This window comes from Haliotis rubra, unplaced genomic scaffold, assembly GCF_003918875.1.
Source record: "Haliotis rubra isolate DU_JTF1 unplaced genomic scaffold, ASM391887v1 Scf686, whole genome shotgun sequence".
Lineage (NCBI taxonomy): Eukaryota > Metazoa > Mollusca > Gastropoda > Lepetellida > Haliotidae > Haliotis > Haliotis rubra.
This window is the reverse complement of record NW_025767397.1, coordinates 400,991-418,843: the sequence shown is the minus strand read 5'-3', so window position 1 is coordinate 418,843 and position 17,853 is coordinate 400,991. Positions and strand designations below refer to the sequence as shown.

At 43.6% G+C, this 17,853-nt stretch overlaps 1 protein-coding gene across 1 annotated transcript in view; it reads right to left on the bottom strand.

The window, feature by feature from the left end:
• The window catches only part of LOC124258189, a 49,275-nt gene that overhangs the window by 17,551 nt on the left and 13,871 nt on the right, over positions 1 to 17,853 (bottom strand). Inside the window, 18 exon segments of the mRNA XM_046692245.1 lie at positions 324 to 457; positions 688 to 778; positions 780 to 800; positions 1,379 to 1,500; positions 2,183 to 2,354; positions 3,135 to 3,186; positions 4,015 to 4,241; positions 4,277 to 4,798; positions 5,182 to 5,494; positions 7,482 to 7,562; positions 8,020 to 9,079; positions 9,082 to 9,556; positions 9,975 to 10,214; positions 10,823 to 10,990; positions 11,823 to 12,049; positions 12,159 to 12,283; positions 12,498 to 12,723; positions 15,188 to 15,359. Coding sequence (XP_046548201.1) covers positions 324 to 457; positions 688 to 778; positions 780 to 800; positions 1,379 to 1,500; positions 2,183 to 2,354; positions 3,135 to 3,186; positions 4,015 to 4,241; positions 4,277 to 4,798; positions 5,182 to 5,494; positions 7,482 to 7,562; positions 8,020 to 9,079; positions 9,082 to 9,556; positions 9,975 to 10,214; positions 10,823 to 10,990; positions 11,823 to 12,049; positions 12,159 to 12,283; positions 12,498 to 12,723; positions 15,188 to 15,359 — 4,428 coding nt within the window.

Genomic DNA, 17,853 nt, shown 5'->3' with positions numbered 1-17,853 from the left:
CATTGCCCCCCATAATATTTACCCACACACTCACATACACCCACTGAACCAACTCACTTACCCATCCACTAACTCAAAGTCATTGCCCACATAAAACTCAATTATACCCATCGACCTAACTCACTAACAAATCCACTCACTCACTCAAAGTCATTGCCCCAATGAAACTCACTCCCATCAACCCAACTCACCAACCCATCCACTCACTCACTCACAAGCTCTGAATTCCCCAATAAAACTCACCCACACACTCACTCAGTCATTGACTCACACCCATAGACCTAATTCACCAGCACATCCACTCACTCACTCACTCTACTTACTGCAGGAGCCCCTTCTGATCCTGGCTGAGGCTCTTCATCTCGGAACCGGAGCCCTAGGAAAACATCGGGTGGCACGACCGTCCCTTGCATGGCTTGGTTATACTCAATCAGGGCCTCCTGGATTGGGTCAACACCTGGAACAAGCCCGGAAAAGTTTAATAAAATACTTTATGCCTCTCAAGAACAAAGTTTACTCATGTCTGTGCATGTGGAGTCTCAACATAACAACCTTGAACCTCTATTATCCTCATCCCTCAGCTGTGCCCATTCCCCCTTCCCCACCCCCTTTCCCTCACGTCCAAAACACATCTCTCTGCTACCCTCACCTGTAACCCCTGATCTCAACTGTAACCCCTGATCTCACCTGTATCCCTTGTTATCGATGTGGCTGCCTCTGCTGTGCGTACAACCTCCATAGCCGGGTCTGTCAACATCTCCCCATCAACCAACTCTTTTCGTCATGGTGGCAAAGTCAACCTGTAATAAATTGTTAAGTCAGCCTTAAAAGACAACATCCATGTTGATTTTTCATTCAGTTTCAGGGGTGATATATTGTAGGATAATGTTCTCCTGCCTACACTCTTATTCTATAACACCTCCCATAAGATCATTTCACCATACTGGACCTGTACCCTGACCTTGACCTTGACCCTGACCCTTGCATATTCCATCAACACACTCATCATGCCACTGGTGACCAAAACTGAGTCACTCATTCCCAATACCTGGAAGCCTGTGTAATCCCACACTTGTAACATCACAACCTGCTCCTTGCCCCTTCATCCTCAGCTTGCCCCCTCCCAAATGACCCAACACCCACAGTCTGCCCCTTGCCCCCTGCTCCTCCATCCACAGCTTGCCCCCCTCACCCACAGCCTGACCCTTGCCCACTGCTCCTCCATCATCAGCCCTCTTGCCCCCTCCCAAATGACCCATCACCCACAGCCTGCTGCCCCTGCTCCTCCACCCTCAGCTTGCCCCCACCCCACCCCCAAATGACCCCCTCACCCATGCCTGCCCCTTGCCTTGCCCCTCCACCATCCCCAACTGCTCACCTTCCTCCGCCTCCTGGTCTGTTGTTCCTTCATCTTCATGGCCAGCTGGTACTGGAAGCCAGCAGCCGAGTCGTCCCTCACTCCCAGAGCCCGGCCGAGGTGCAGGTAAGCATCAAAGGCACCTGAAGGGGGACAAAGGCAATGAATGATGGGACGAAACATTCCCTGAGTCTGACAATCCCATTCATTAACAAGGTTGCTGGAAACCCAACCACAGAGTTCAAGTGATAAAGACAGATGTGACAAAAACACAATGACCCTTGACAATCAAACCCTCAAAGAACTTTCAATCTGACATGAGTACAGTTAATGAAAAACAACAACCTGTGAGTATTTGAGTCATTCAAAGAACAATAATCAAACAATGTCGAGCAATGTCCCAGCAGGAAACACCAAAGTGTTCATATGTGGTATGAGAATCAAAGTGAAGAATATGCTTTAACCACTAGGTTACCCCACCTTGAAGTGAAGTAATCACCCCACCTTGAAGTGAAGCAGTTACCCCACCTTGAAGTGAAGCAGTTACCCCACCTTGAAGTGAAGCAGTTACCCCACCTTGAAGTGAAGCAGTTACCCCACCTTGAAGTGAAGTAATCACCCCACCTTGAAGTGAAGCAGTTACCCCACCTTGAAGTGAAGCAGTTACCCCACCTTGAAGTGAAGCAGTTATCCCACCTTGAAGTGAAGCAGTTACCCCACCTTGAAGTGAAGTAATCACCCCACCTTGAAGTGAAGCAGTTACCCCATCTTGGAGTGAAGCAGTTACTCCACCTTGAAGTTAAGCCTGTCATGAACTCTACTCACCAGGCCTCAGTGCATATCCATCATCAATCTCCTGCCCACTTTCTTCCTCCTCTGTATCAACACTCTCCTCCTCTTCTTCTTTCTCCACCTCCTCCTGCTGCGGTTTCTCCTCCATCTTCTCCTCCGTCTTCTCCATCTGTCTCTCTGGACTCAACTCTTCACGGCCAACACTCTGCATACAGAGTCACATCAGAACTCATCCAACTCACACATGAAATCTCATGATTACTTAATCAGTGAGTTGGTTTTTATACCGATTTCATGCTACAACAATATTCTTGTCAACATTAGACTCCATACACTTGTCTTTGATATCATGAGTATTTTGATGACCAGTCTATCATTACACACCCTCACAAACAGACAAGCAATCTCATCCTGACCCTGTTCATGCATTACATACAGGCAACAAGTCTCTTACATTCACTGAGGATTTCATGCTTCAGTGTCATACTGGACATTGTTTGAAACATTCTTCTATCTCAGTGTGGCTTAAAGTTCAATTACCTCTACCACTGATGGAAACAATGTTTACTGATACTTTCTGAACAAGTGGGAAATGTGTGTGAGTTTAATTTTACGCCGCACTCAGTAATATTCCAGCTATATGGCAGTGGTCTGTAAATAATCGTGTCTGGACCATACAATCCAGTGATCAACAGCATGAGCATTGATCTACGGAACTGGGATATGATGTCATGTGTCAACCAAATCAGCGATCCTGACCAGCCGATCCCGTTAGTCACCTCAGAAGACAAGCATGGGTTGCTGAAGACTAATTCTAACACGGATCTTCACAGGTGGGGGAAAGTGAGTGAGTGAGTTTGGTTTTATGCCACTGTTAGCAATATTCAAGCAATATCACAGCAGGGGTCACACATTGTACCCATGTAGGGAATCGAACCCGGGTCTTAGGCATGACGAGCAGACGCTATAACCACTGGACTCTTACTTGAGCAGCTGGCTTTTCTGGGGGAGACTTGACTTTCCTGATTCTTCTTGGACTGGAAATAACAGAATATGTAAGAATGAGTGAGTGAATTTGGTTCAGTGCCACTTGAAGTACAATTTCAGTTACAAACACTGTTGTGTCAAACTAAGGGCAGTCTCGAAGGAAAATATTGGTCCCTATGCTTTCTTTATTCATCATTTTCGATTTCGTCTAACCTTGGTTAACACAAAGTACTACCGGTAACATAAGTCCCTTCAACTTCGACATAAAGATGTTAGCCTGAACATTCCCTTCGTGCAAGCGTCATGTAAGATAGGTGAAGCAAGTTGTGGTGTGACATTGCGACAACCCACAGGAACTGACATGCTGCTGACATACCAAGAAACATAATCAGGGTACCAGTAAGTAATGGACACCAACCTATAACCATACATTTCTCACATGGTAAGGGACACATCCGATTGCCTGATCAGCCAGCCAGATTTATAAATTTAAAAATCTATTTCTTCCTTGTGTACATTTCAAGCTGCAAGGGAAAATGTGTAAGTAAAGGTGTATTGTGCAGTGCTGCCAGTATTTCCGTCACGTCATGGAGGAGTTGAAAGAGACACGTGTTTCTTTGGTTAAAGCCATGATCATATTTATGGTGCTGATAAACTCAGGGTCACAGCCAATGCATAACTACAGGACACGAGTCAACAAAGCTAATATGGCGCAACTGACACTTCACCACTCTTACCCCTGTGGTTGGAAGAAAATCACACATAAAGTGCTACCTCCATATGTCAAGAGCTTAACAGATGATGAAAATCAGTTGCTGTCTTAAGTTTGAAAGCATTAACATCAATCACATTGTTACTGTTTCCATGACGATCTCTACCTTTTCTTTAATACATGGCCCTCCTGAGCTCGCTGCGTCTTCACACTCAGAAGCTGCTGGCCGAACCGCTGCTTGTCCATCTCCGTCTGCTCCTTGATGTACTGTCTGTGAAACTCCTCAAGGTGGCGCTGCTTTTCCAGCTCCCTCTGGTGAACCTCCTGATGGTGACCAATCACATACTCTGGAGGGACCAAACGGCCAAACCCTGGTGTCTGTCCGATGTTCAAGAAGGCTGACTCTTGCTTGGACATTTTCAGTAATGGCATCCCGAGGTGGCCATGTTGAGATGAAGGGAACTGATCGGATGAAGCGTGATCATATGGTGGGGGATGGATGGGGAACTGACCCGAGTTTTTTGTAGGAAACTGGATGGAGCCTGATTGAGATGAAGTAATGGCATTTGTGGAACTCCCTTGTCATGCTGTTGGTTTGGATCATTCCATGCTGACATGGGGATGTGAGGTAGTTTGAAGCCATCGTTCATATCTCTTTCTGCTGGTATTCGCAGGAATTTGGGAAAGGAAGAATCAGCAGAATGTCTCAAGTCAGATATACCAAGTGGCAGAGAATTCTCCTTCCCTGGTGAAAGCCCAAGTTGGGAGCGTTCTGTTGTTGTCCTCAAGTTCCGCATCTCTCTCAGCACCCCTCTTATTGGTGGTTGCTGTGAGCGGTGAAGATCATGACCTCTGTGGGATGGAGCTTGGTGTTGAGGTGTGATGGGATGGCTCTCAACATCGGGACCATCAATAGCCCCCATCATCGCCATCAAGCTCCGGTGTTGAACCTGCCAGGAAAAGTGAGTTCCAATCATCAGTAGGTGTAAAATACATATGACTACTTTCCCAAATGAAACCCCTTCGCATAACTATCCACAATAATCTTCATATCTGTCTTAAATACTTCATCTGGGAAGACACAGATATAAAACAGACCAACAACGATTTGTACTATTAGAGGACAACTAACAGATGACATTTATAAAACATTACCCTTAAAAATCCACAGAGAAGACATACATTGCCAGTCTGTGAAGTTTTTCATGAACACCAATGCAAATCTTTATGCATCCATGTAATCAAATCAATACAGATCTGTTGCTTAAGAATAAATAATTCAGTGCAATAGAGAACAGATAGATACAGCAGATACTGTGTCACTTACACTAACCTCCATTATCCTCCTCATCTCTGACCGCACAATGTTCTGCAGCTGTGAGGCCAGATCGCCACTGACAGCCGACCCTCCGCTATGTCGTGCACTCTCCGACTCCCTCAAGGCAGGGCTTGGAGACCGGACCTTCCGACTCCTGGTGGTGCTGCTGGGGCTCTGCCTGGGACTCCGGGAGTTACCTCCCCTGTGTGAGCCCCTGGAGGAGGAGGTCCTGTTGAGGGAGGAGTTGAGTGGCTGCTGCGGGGACTGTGCAGGTAGCTGGATGGTTCTGTTCAACAGGGACACACTGCCTCTCTGAGGGCTGCCAGTGCTGTAGAGGAAGAAGCTAGCATTATCAACAGTCTTATTAGTTTTATGCCTAGTTGTTGCTGAATGCCACTCTCAGCAAAATCCAAGCGCCATTATGATGGTCATCTGTAAATATTCTAGACTGGACCAGTGATTTACATCATAAGTATTGATATACACAATTGGGATACAAAGCATCAACCAAGTCAGACCATCCAATCCCTCTTACAAACAACATGGTTGCTGAAAACCATTTCTAACCCATCTTCATTTGGGTTTAAAGCTTTCTACAGAACCTGGTGAGTCGTGATAAAAATAACACACATTTTGATTCTGATCAGACTATTTTCAAAAGAATCAGTCACGATACTAGCCAATAAGAATCATTGTGGAATAAGTTAGGCAAACAATTTTGTATTAAGATAAACTTACTGGGGGACTGATTAAAATGAAAATACCAAATAGGGTGGCATAGTGTTTGTAATGTCTAAATCTTCTAAAGCCAAACATACTGATTATATTGTTTACATTTATGGACCTGGATGGTGAATATGTTTGGTGATGTTCATAATACTGTTCTGCGCACCTTGGTTTGGGTTGAGAGATTTCATAAATGCTGCATCTATGTACTAGTATATGGTAACAAAATTCAACAAAACTGTATATAGTAGATGTGGATGTTCATTGATACAGGACAAGGTATCCTTCATTGCTTCCTTGAAGCACATTGTGACCTTGTGTTTAATATTAACTGATGGCTAGACAGTGAGGTGAGGTGAAATTGGGTTTAACGTCGTACTTGAGAATATTTCGCTCATATGACGACGTGCATGTGTGTGTATGTGTATGTGTGCCTGCTTGTACTAGCCCAGACTTAAGCTGGTTTTAGCCCACTGAGATACCATGCCGCAGTGAAGCATGAATACCCCACTCAGACACATTATACTGACTCCGAGCCGACCAGTCCTTGCTGTACCCATTAATGCCGAACGCCAGGCAGGGACCAACAAGTACCATATTTTAACGTCATTTGGTAAGACGCGGTCGGGGATCGAACCCAAGATTTTCTTCTCTCCCGGCGGACGCTCTAACCACTACACCACGGAGGCGGTCTGGCTAGACAGTACACCGAATACATTAAATGAGTCAACTGCAGTAAGAGCATGGGTTCCACTACATTAGTGTAACACAGTCATCCTCATTCATATTATTTAGCTGATATTTTCATAATTTGCTTCATATCTGAAATTTCATGAATGATCATGATTCATTATCTGAACATGAATACGTACTAGAATACTCAACCCAAAAAACATCACATGCAGAACACCAGAAATACTTGTACCCATGTGGGGATTCAAACCTGGGCCTTCGGTGTCAAATATTTGTAATCCCAAATATAACATGTTACCTTTGACCACTATCTAAATGGCTTTGGGTATCCATGAATACATTTGTGAAAATATTCCCCTGTAAATGAATCATGACAGATCAGCTGCTGTCATTGCCATTTCCTTTTTTAAACTTAGACATCAGCAACAAATACTGTCTCCAGCACTGTTTAGATTGAGCAGGTACCTGTGTCCATGTACTCATACATTTTGTTAATTCTCCTGGTCTTGACACCATGGCCAACTCAAGGGGTATTAAGGTAATGTAATTTTTCAAGTAAAATTGATATTTTTATACTTATCCTGACTCATGATCTTTTGCTTATAGACTTCGGATTTCACAGAAGATCCAAGTGCATGGGCAGAAATTCAGGAGAGAGTGGCAAGTAAATCTGGTCACATGACTGTTTGCACGGGGAAAAGGGCAAAAGGGAGGTAACTCGTGGGTGAGTGTATTTTTACGTCCGCTTCGGGAACTTCAAGGGATTCAAGTGTTCCACTACCATTCGAAAAGGAAAGGGAGATAAGCAAAAGATCATGAGTCAAGATAAGAAAAAATATACGTTCTTTCACGGTCCTGGTTTTATCTTGTTATTATGAGCATGACAAATCACCTACCCCTTGATGATGGAGAGATGTCCCCCATCCAGCTCATCACTGGCCAGAGAACTCACATCAATAGAGCTGCTGTCATCACGGCTGTGGATGGATGGAATAAATGACTTTATCCCCGAGCATCAGATAAAACTACCCATGGGCAATATAGCTGATCAACATACTAATTCCATACAACAGAAGTGTAACTGCCTAAAAATCTAAAAACTAAATCACATGCAGATTAATGTTGAAATACATTGATAAACATGATAAATGTTACTATCATCAAATTGTTATAATGATTAATCAACATAAATCTACAGGAAACTATGTTCAGCCTAAGACACTTATTAGCACTTTTTGCCACTTTAATCTTGATAACCTTTAAAAATTTGGTTTTACTTAACAAGACCATAAGCTGAAATCAAACTGTCAAAGAATTAAACTGCATTAATATTTTGCAGCATTATCCACAATGGCTGAAGTTGAGTGCCAATACTAACACTTAGAAATGGTGAGTTAGGTCAAGAAGTATTGTATTGTTAATCTTCAAACTCACCTATCAAGGACTTGCTTGTATATTTCATTCATATTCTCTACATCCAGAACTGCTGAAGACTTCAACTCTCCATCCCGACCTTGAGGGGACTGACTCAATGTCCTCAGCCCCAGGGACTCTCTGGAGGGGCTTTTACCCCTAGGGGACACAGATGATCTTGTCATGCCACCTGGGGGACTGGAAGCGTTGTTGTTGAACGCTAAATTGTCTGTTAAGCGTCGTCTGCTCCTTGACCTGTGACCTCCAGCCTTTGTATCTTCCAGTTCTGAAAGGTGAAGCGGTTGTTGGTTCGCAGTGTATTTGTTCTCCAGGAGCCACAGAGACAGAAGGATGAGGTGGGCAGGGATTGATATCTTCATGGTGGGTTTCAGATCAAAATGAGTCTCCTTCTTCCCAAGACCCAGAGAGTGCGGCTTCTTGCTCCAATTCTCCAGCCATTCTAACTGATTCTTCAGAGGCGTATAGCGACGGCCAAAGTTGACGTTCAGGGTCCAGAAATGATCGTTATCTTCCTGATGGTACAACGCCTCTTCAGACTGATAAAATCTTGATGCCAACTCTGACAGGTTCTGTTGGCTGCCTTGTCTTGAGGATCGAGCTGGTGTTCCTACTAACTCATCAATACCATTCTCACTTTCATACCTCCGGACTGGAGAAGAAGGTTTATCTGATGAGCCCATTTCAACCACACTCTTACTTCGGAAGAGACCTTTAGCTTTCATCAGCCGCATATGGTCGCTGTCTCCTACAGAACCTTTCCTCCGGTAAACTGAACTGTCCTTCCCTCTAGGCAGAGTTTCGACTGAGCCATCTCGCGGTGTCAGTACAACAAGTGAATGTTTCTTGTTTCCATGAGATGATCTTTCAAGAAAAGTTGTCATTTCTCTGCTCATGATAACTTCTGCCCATGGCAACAATACAGGGTATCTCTTCTGAATATGTTTCTCTAATTCTGATTCCACAAGACGGCCAAAGCTGACAGAACAGAAAGTGTCCATGAACTCAATGAAATATCTCTTTGTCTCAAATGGCCTGGAACCAATATTCAGGTCTGAAGATTTTTTGATGAATTTGTAAAAACAAACTCATCATAATTCCCAAAACATATTCTCCTTTTCTTCAAAACTTTTCCGGCAACTTGACACTGCTTGTGAAAATATGCAGACAGAGACTTTCCACGAGGAGATGCTCGGTAGAATGTGACTGATTTCCTTCCATCAGTTGGATCATCTTCGTCTACATCAGCATCTACTTTAGCTGATCTCCCATCATCCTCAGGCTTGACAATGACCGTCTGCCACTCATGCAGGATCTTGTCCACCTTCTCCTGCACCTCAGCGTCAAGGTTCTCCATGTCATAGAAATACTCAGCTAAGATGTCTGCTGTGTCTTCTGAAGGAGGAAGCTCTAGCAGGAGAGAAAGGACGACCTTGTACACACATCCCTCGTCTGGCAAGAAGCGGCTGAAAGCCAGGAGGTGGACAGCCCACTGCAGGTTGGTGAAACACTCCTGTAGCCATCGCTCAGACCCATTCTCCTGGAAGCAGTTGTCATGGTTAAACACAGATAGATCTAGACACAGATGTTAGCATTTCTTGTGAAATCAATTCATAACTTTCCAAATGTTACAGTTCAGAAGTATTTATTGAAGTAGTCTCATAGATAATCTTATTTGCACAGCACTGTCAGATTGTTATTAAGATTTTCTTGCATGAATAGTCCAACAGTTTTTCTGTATTTCATCAATTACTCTTTCACTGCTATTTTTAAAATGAAGACAAATTTTAACATGTTAGTTCTCACATTTATATCTACAAAGATCTATAAAGTGAGCAATTGACTTCAAATCTATTTAGAAGTACATAACAATTATTCCATATTGAAATAATTATTTGTTTGGGGTAAAAAGCGACCAATATCAGCTGGTATGAACACAATGCCCATCTCCCACTGACCTTGCCCTGTCCACGGAAGCTGAGCTGGTCCAGGTACTTCTGCCTCTGGCGCAGACATAGGGAGAGCTTGTCTCGGGCGTGGAGCATCCACACCATGGAGCAGACGTCACGGAAAGCTGACAGCACCAGCTGCACTGATTCTACATCTTCATGTTCCTCCAAGTTTAGCTCCGATGACAAATTGTCCAACAGTCCACTGAGGAACTCTGGCAGCTCTGTACACGGTCCTTCAGTGTTGGCCTGAACAAGTCAGTCTTATACTTATCTCTACAGCATTTACATTGCTTTTATATAAGCAAGCTTAACGACTCTATTCAAGTTGGCTTTAGGCACAAGTTCCTTGTAGCACACACACACACACACTTGCATGGTGCTGATAGACCATGGCAAATCTAACAGGCAATCCCACCATCTCTGCCTCCTACCAAGATGCAATTTACACACATTTATATATTTTTTATATTCATTATAACTTGCAACAAAATATTTTGACTCTCAAAATGATCCTATATCTATATTCTCTGTGGATGTTGATTCAATCTGGAAAAGGATGGTTGCTAAAATCACCAACATCCCAGATAGCATTCAGACGTTGGCTCAACGTTGGCATTGTTGGCAAAACCATTGCCAATGTTGGGCCAACGTCTGAATGCTATCTGGGATTATGACTTCAAAAGTGAGAATACAAAGGCTGTAAGTCAATTCATGCACATGCCACCTACTTTTGAGTCAGGAGAAGTATGATCTCATTTGAATATTTGCCACGACATCCTTGATATACCCCTTCGGTGGTTCTACTCATAATTATCTCCCTGGTGCACCTGTATCAACTTTGACCCCACACTGACCTTGAACTGTGTGGCCTTGTGCTGTGCCTGTAGGAGTCGGACGATATACCAGTGTGTGACATGTAGGGAGAGATGACTGGCCTGCAGGAAACTCAGCATCAGCTGGATGAGAGATGCTGCCTTCCTCCGCAGTACCATCTCCAGCCCCACTGCGGACCTCATGGACTCCTGCAGGCAACAATGTCATTTGCGTACATCAGCATCATGATATACTGCAGTGTTCCAAGGTTCCAAAATATCTGGGACATCATGACGAAGTTAAGTTATAGGTAAAATACATTTGCACCCCAAGCTGCATTCATAGAGCAATGACAACTTCTGTGAGTAAGGGAGATAGTTCTATGGATATACTTCAAAATGAAGTTGTATCTCCATGGAGTTATCTTGGTTGTTCATCATACCCATTCTCTTCCCACAGAGGTTACTTGTCATGTCTTCCTACGAACCTCTGTTCTAATACGGCCATATTTCCCGGTTCTCCTAAAATCCCCTAGCGGCAAAAGATCGCAACACGAATTATCTCCCTTCTTTCTATCCAATCAGAACACGTGTTACATCGACTTAGATTCAACTTGACTAACACAAGCAAATGTGAGGCCACAAATATCCCCCATCTGCCGGGGACTTGTGTTGATGTTACACACAAGACGTTTAATGGCTAGCTTGTCCGTTGTCAACGAGGGCGATGGAGACGCCACTGATTCGCCCAAACATGACTGAGTTCTGTCTAGAAGAAACGTTTGCGCATCGCGCAGGGGAAGAGGTTTAGTTTTCTCGAAGTATACCGAAATTACCGAGGCCTTGCGAATGATCACTTTTGAAACAACATCGCTGATTGCACAACTAAATCTGATTGCCTCCAATCACGAGTCTTGAACGCTCACACCATGAAAGGGCCGTATTAGAACAGAGGTTACGTAGAAAGATATGACAGGAGTAGCCTCTGTGGGAAGAGAATGCATCATACCATGCTCACACAACATTCTTCAGGTAGACTCACGTGGCTTGTAGCTGAAGGCTGAGGGCAGTAGAGGGGCGGGGCAGGTAGGTAGAAATCCTTTGGAACAAGGGGAGGCAACTCTGACACAACACTCTTCAGTTTCTCCACGAGAGTCTTCAGTAACCCTGGCAAGACATCAACCCTCCCAACCATGGCCCCAGTCAGGATATCTTCCAGAGTCTTTGTCAGGAGTTTCAAGTTTGTCTCCTCATCGATAGCAATGTAGTCTGGAATAAAGCAGAACATCCATTCACATCAATCCACTATACCTGCAGTATTTACCCAATACGTGACATCCCAAAGATTGGTTCGCTAGTTGACAACAGACAGACGTACCTTGTGTGAGCTGCCGAGACTTGCTCATTGCCTCGCTTGCTGTCTCTCCCAGAAGTATGCCAAGCTTCCTCTCTAATATGTTGCCAGGCAACAGGGAATCTGGAAGTGTCAGTGGTTTCCGCTTTCTGTAGAAAACAACATTCATGAAACTGCATTATCCCTTCACAGCCAAAGAGTTTCCAGAGTCAAACTATCTTTGATGCATTATACAATCCTTTACATTCATATGGCAGGGATACTGTTAAAAGCAGCATCAAATCCATACATATATGCACACTTGTGATTGACGATGCATGTTATTAGTATATTTTGAAATGCATTCATGTACAATGTAGTTACTTCTCATAGACTTTGGGGGCTGTGAAATGGTGCTGAACACATCCAACAGCCATCAAGAACGCAGCCTTCCAGTCTCCCATCTTGTCGGCAAACCATGTGGCCTCGCAGGCCAGTCCACTGAGCAGCAGATACTCCAGAGTGCGCTCCACCGTCCACACACTGCCCAGCTTGTGCTCCCTGATGACTCCTGTGATGTCCTCGTGGTACTGAGGAATTATCCGATTGTCTGAAAAACAACTCACAAATAACTATTGTACTTAGCATACCATAGATACCTAGGCTTACCTAATACACTGCACATTTCCTTGATTACTGATAAGAATACTGTGCCTGTGTATAATTTACTGCATATTTTAGGGTCTATATCCTGTATCCTTTGTGCTAGGTTCCGTATAATGTACACTTCAGGCTTTATACTAATAGTGTTACTTAAAAAGACCAAAATGTTTTTTTTGTGTTTTACCTATTATTTTACTACATCTTACAAGAGGAGTAAGTGAGTGAGTGGGTTTAGTTTTACGCCGCTTTTAGCATTATTCCAGTAATATCATGGCGGGGGACACCAGAAATGGGCTTCACACATTGTCTTACAAGAGAAAAGCACATCTCTCAAAAAATCTGATCCATCAATTTGGAAGAGACAGACTGTAACACCAGTTACCGCAGATTCTACCATGAATCAAGAAAATACTAGATTCTGATGGTTGTTCAGAAAAATCAGACAGCATCAATTGTGGATTGACGCTCATCTGATTGTAAGGCCGCTTCACCGCGCATTGACAAATCTTATTGTGAGAACTACTTCCGTTTGACCACAATGATGGCGGATCAAAACAACAACTCCATGGATTTTGATGCTGACTTTCGAATATTCCACATAGGCAATTGGAAATTTTTGGATTAAAAATGCTTGATTTCATTGGCGCTTCACTGCGCACGACGATAGAACACTGCCGCACTACTTCAGCTTGACCACCAACATGACTAATATCAACACAACAGATGAGATGGAAATGCTGATAAAACATTTATTTAAACTCGAAAATACAATTATATGATTCCTCCTCCTCCCAATTACTTAGGAACCTCACTATCATATTACCTTCTATTATTAAAATATTCAAACTCAGTTACAATACACAGCCCCAAACATAAACAAAACAATATCTAACATATAAATCAGAAAGCCTTGTAAAAATACATCCCTATTTATACAAAATATGCAGCAAAACATTAGTAAACATTTACCTACCTGGTAAATGGTATATTTAATTCCGTTTAGAATGGGAAGTTTGCAAGATAGATCTAACGGTCTGGCGAAACACCACATTTATGCCACTCATAGTCATACTCCATCATATCCCGTTGCATAGTTCACAAAAAAATTCTGCTCTCTGCCACCTTCCCTCAAGGTTGTCACTGTTATGTTCATCTACTTTGAAAAACGCTGGACACAGTCCAGTCCCAAACGAAGAAAACAAAGTTCCAAGGAATCACAAGTTAGTCGCGATGTACACTAAGCAGCAGCACTGTCACCCTTTGTCGCATGTCGGGTGGAGGCAGTACGTGGAAATCATGATCGGCCGTCATAAAAATCAACAGTCTTTGATGAGTTACAGGTCGTGTAGGTTGATCAGGAAAGGATCTATTCTTCGATTCTGCAGGGTTCAGATTCGACAGTCAGTCAAGTATTGCCCACTGTCACTTCAAATTTCAACCTTTCGCAAAATGTAAACACTGGCTCGTCCGCCATTTCAAACTGTTATGCGTAACTGTCTACTTCAAGAAAATAAGTAGGTCAGACGATTCCATTATAGTGCGCCAGGGGGTACAGTTTCACGGCACATAAAACAATAGGCTGGTTTTAGTCGTGTGGAGTTGGGATGAAAAACCCAAGATCTCGGTATTACACAATTGCATTGAATAAACAGTAGTTTGATTTCTTTGGACAGAATATTGTTATGTTGTAATGTTTAAAAATACCTAACGGCACCTACCGCCCCCTTCACAGACGAGTTCAATTCGCCTCGTCCCATGCCGGATTACGCAGTGTCTTCCTCGCAGAGCCGAGGAAGTTCGATTTTAAATGGTTCATGGTAGAATGGAGATAATTCCTAGGTGTTTGAAAATCAGAGACATGCTTTATTGAATTGATGGCTGACTAAATATATCAATTGAAACCTCACGCCACGGTTCGGGTTCCAATTGAAATTTAGTCGCCATCAATTCAGTAAAACATGTCTCTGATTTTCAAACACACTAGGTTTATCTCCTAAGTATGACATCCAACCTCTGACTCACTGAGTTTGGTTTTACGCCGCTTTTAGCAATATTCCAGCAACCTCACGGCGGGGAACACCAGAAATGGGCTTCACACATTGTACCCATGTGGGGATTCGAACCCGGGTCTTCGGCGTGACGAGCCAACGCTTTAACCACTAGGCTACCCCACCGCCCTCCAGCCTCTGAAGCCACTACAATTTTTTTCCATGAAATGCAAATTTACTTGCTCAGAAAACAACCACAGTGCATACAATCATAACAATAAGTGAGACTTGATGTCTAAGGGCAGATACATTATAACAGGTTTAACCCCACAACAAAAACTGAAACTGCATGAGAAGAGGTGAAGATAATATAAGTAATGAAGCAAGTTTAACGAACACCACAGTAAGGTTGTGTGTACATACTGACAACAGCTGCATGGAAGTGGATGGCAGGTAGAGGCTGTGGGTTGTGGGGAGGGAAGACGTAAACTGTCTGGTTGGAGAAGTACGCTGCCATGAAGCGTGCCATGGTCTGTACCAGCTGCCGGATACTCTTGTCCCGGATACACGGAACCATGTCTGGACTGTCAAATGCCTGCCAAATTAGAAAAAAAGCTTTTTATTCTTTCATTTGAACGTATAAATCTTTTAAGAAATTGTTGATCTGTGTATGATTCTGAACTTTCATCATTCAACCTACAGTGAGTGAGTGAGTTAATATTTAACGTCACATCGGCAATATCTCAGCCATATCGTCACGATCAACCTACAGTATTAAGAATATAAACCTGACTCAAAAGCATAGTGAATAAAAACACAAGCCTTATGAACATATTTGCAGAGACTTAGAGTGACTTCACAGAGTTTGAGATCACAACATGTGTAGGTGAAATTTGAAACCCCTATCAATGCCTATTGCAAACTCATGTTATCTGCACAACCAAGGAAAAATGCCAAAGAGGGAATTTAACTACACTTGTAATGTCATCACCTACTGATGTAGTCAAATAATGATGACACCCTGGCTTTGTATGAATAAGTGAAGAAGTAAGCTGGGCAGTCTCTTTATTATGGTCATATAACAACTTGTCAAAATTAGGTTGGGAGTAAAACCTGGATGCTGAACTGTTTTATGCAAACTGCAGACATTAGACACATGGGTAATTAGTATGGGGAAGCTAGAAATACATGGATCACGCTCAATCCATAAGTATCTGACCTAACAGTGTCTTCTTGGTACTTGGTACTGCAGCCCAGAGTTATCTCCCCAACACAAAATTTAGATAAACCTGTAGAGGTTTCCTTGGGGTACATATATGCATTTTCTGCCGCTGAAAATGTCATGTGACAGCTGTATCAATGTTTAAAAAAAATTATTGTACAATAAATAAAAATCTTTTTTATTTATTATACGGCCCCCACCAGTTACCTCCCTGATACACATGCGCAGCCAACTAGGTAAGCACCCTGGCCTGTATCATCATTCCTTCTCCTGAACAAATCATAAACAGAATTGCGGGGAGGCGGGTGGCCCTACCCCAAGGACGATTCTCTTCAAAGAACTGGAAACCTCTACAGGTTTATCTAATTCTTTTTCATAGAGATCGTCCTTGGGGTACATATATGCACAGACTCCCAAAGACCGGACGCTAGGGAGGAGGGAATTCTGGCACAGTACAAATAAATAGCGATCTCGTAATTACAAAAAGTTACTCACGCCATAACACTCACCTGTCACGTGTCCCCAAAGCTTCCGCGAGAGGCATTATGGGAGGTGATCTGATAGGGAGAAATCGTAGAGGACACAGCACAGCACAAATAACCCACACAAGCCAGCCAGAAACTGTCTGTTTGCTGGCAGGAGCCCCAGCCTTCACGCCACCGTAACAGCAGAACAGATGGGTACCCGTATGGATCCCTTGTGTTCGTTTGATATAGACTTTGAGGGTCTTATCGACATCCAACGGGTGAGTGCTTGTTGCAGAGGTCCCCAATGTGGAAGGCTGGGTAAGAGTAGGAAGTTCGATAGGAGCTGTCACATGGAAAGCGTGATCGATCTTTGGGCGGTAACTATCCGGGAGGCGAATACTGACGCGATCGGGATGGAACACCGTCAGTGCCGGGTCTGCAGACATGGCATGTAAATCACCAACCCTTCTCCCAGATGTCACCGCCACCAGGAAATCGGCCTTCCATGTTAACAGCTGAATGGAAATAGCCGATAGACGTGAGAAAGTAGGACCGGACAGCCAATCTAGCACGAATGACAAATCCCAAAGTGGGCTGGTACGTCTGAGAGCAGGTCGAACCTGATCCACGCCAGCTAGGAAGAGCTGAATTAAAGGGTGCTGCCCCAGAAGAGTACCATCGACACGGGTGTGAAAAGTGGAAATAGTGGTGGAGTAGACACGAATGGTCGAAGCCACCAAGCCTTCTTCCAAACGAGACTGCAGAAACTCCAAAACTCTGACTAAGCGTATAGCAGGACCACCTATCCTCATACTGAACATTTGTCGAATCCTGCCTCGAAGCCAGAATTGTGTGTGAAACTGCTGCAGGAATTCCGCGTGCCTAGAGGCTAGACCTGAGAGAGGCCAAGCCACCCACTGAATCCTTGGATTGGGGTATGGCGAGCCATTCTGAGTGAGAATGTCCGGTCTCAAAGGTAATAGAACAGGAGGCTGAATGATGATACGGGCCTGGGTGCTTACCTGGTTGGCTGGGCATGTGTAGCAGGAAGGTAACTCCACGTGGTGGGGGCGGTATAATAAATAAAAAAGATTTTATTTATTGTACAATATTTTTATTAAACATTGATACAACTGTCACATGACATTTTCAGCGGCAGAAAATGCATATATGTACCCCAAGGACAATCTCTATGAAAAAGAATGTCATACCTGAGTCTGACCTATCAGTTCATCACTACGTAGCCCACCATGTAGCCCAGAGTTATCTCCCCTATATAAATCCTTTATCTCTGACCTAATAATGGCTTCACAGTTTATGCAGCCACAGAGTTATCCCCCTCACAAAAACCCTTTATATCTGACCAATCAGTTTTTTCAGACTTAATCACTATGTAGCCC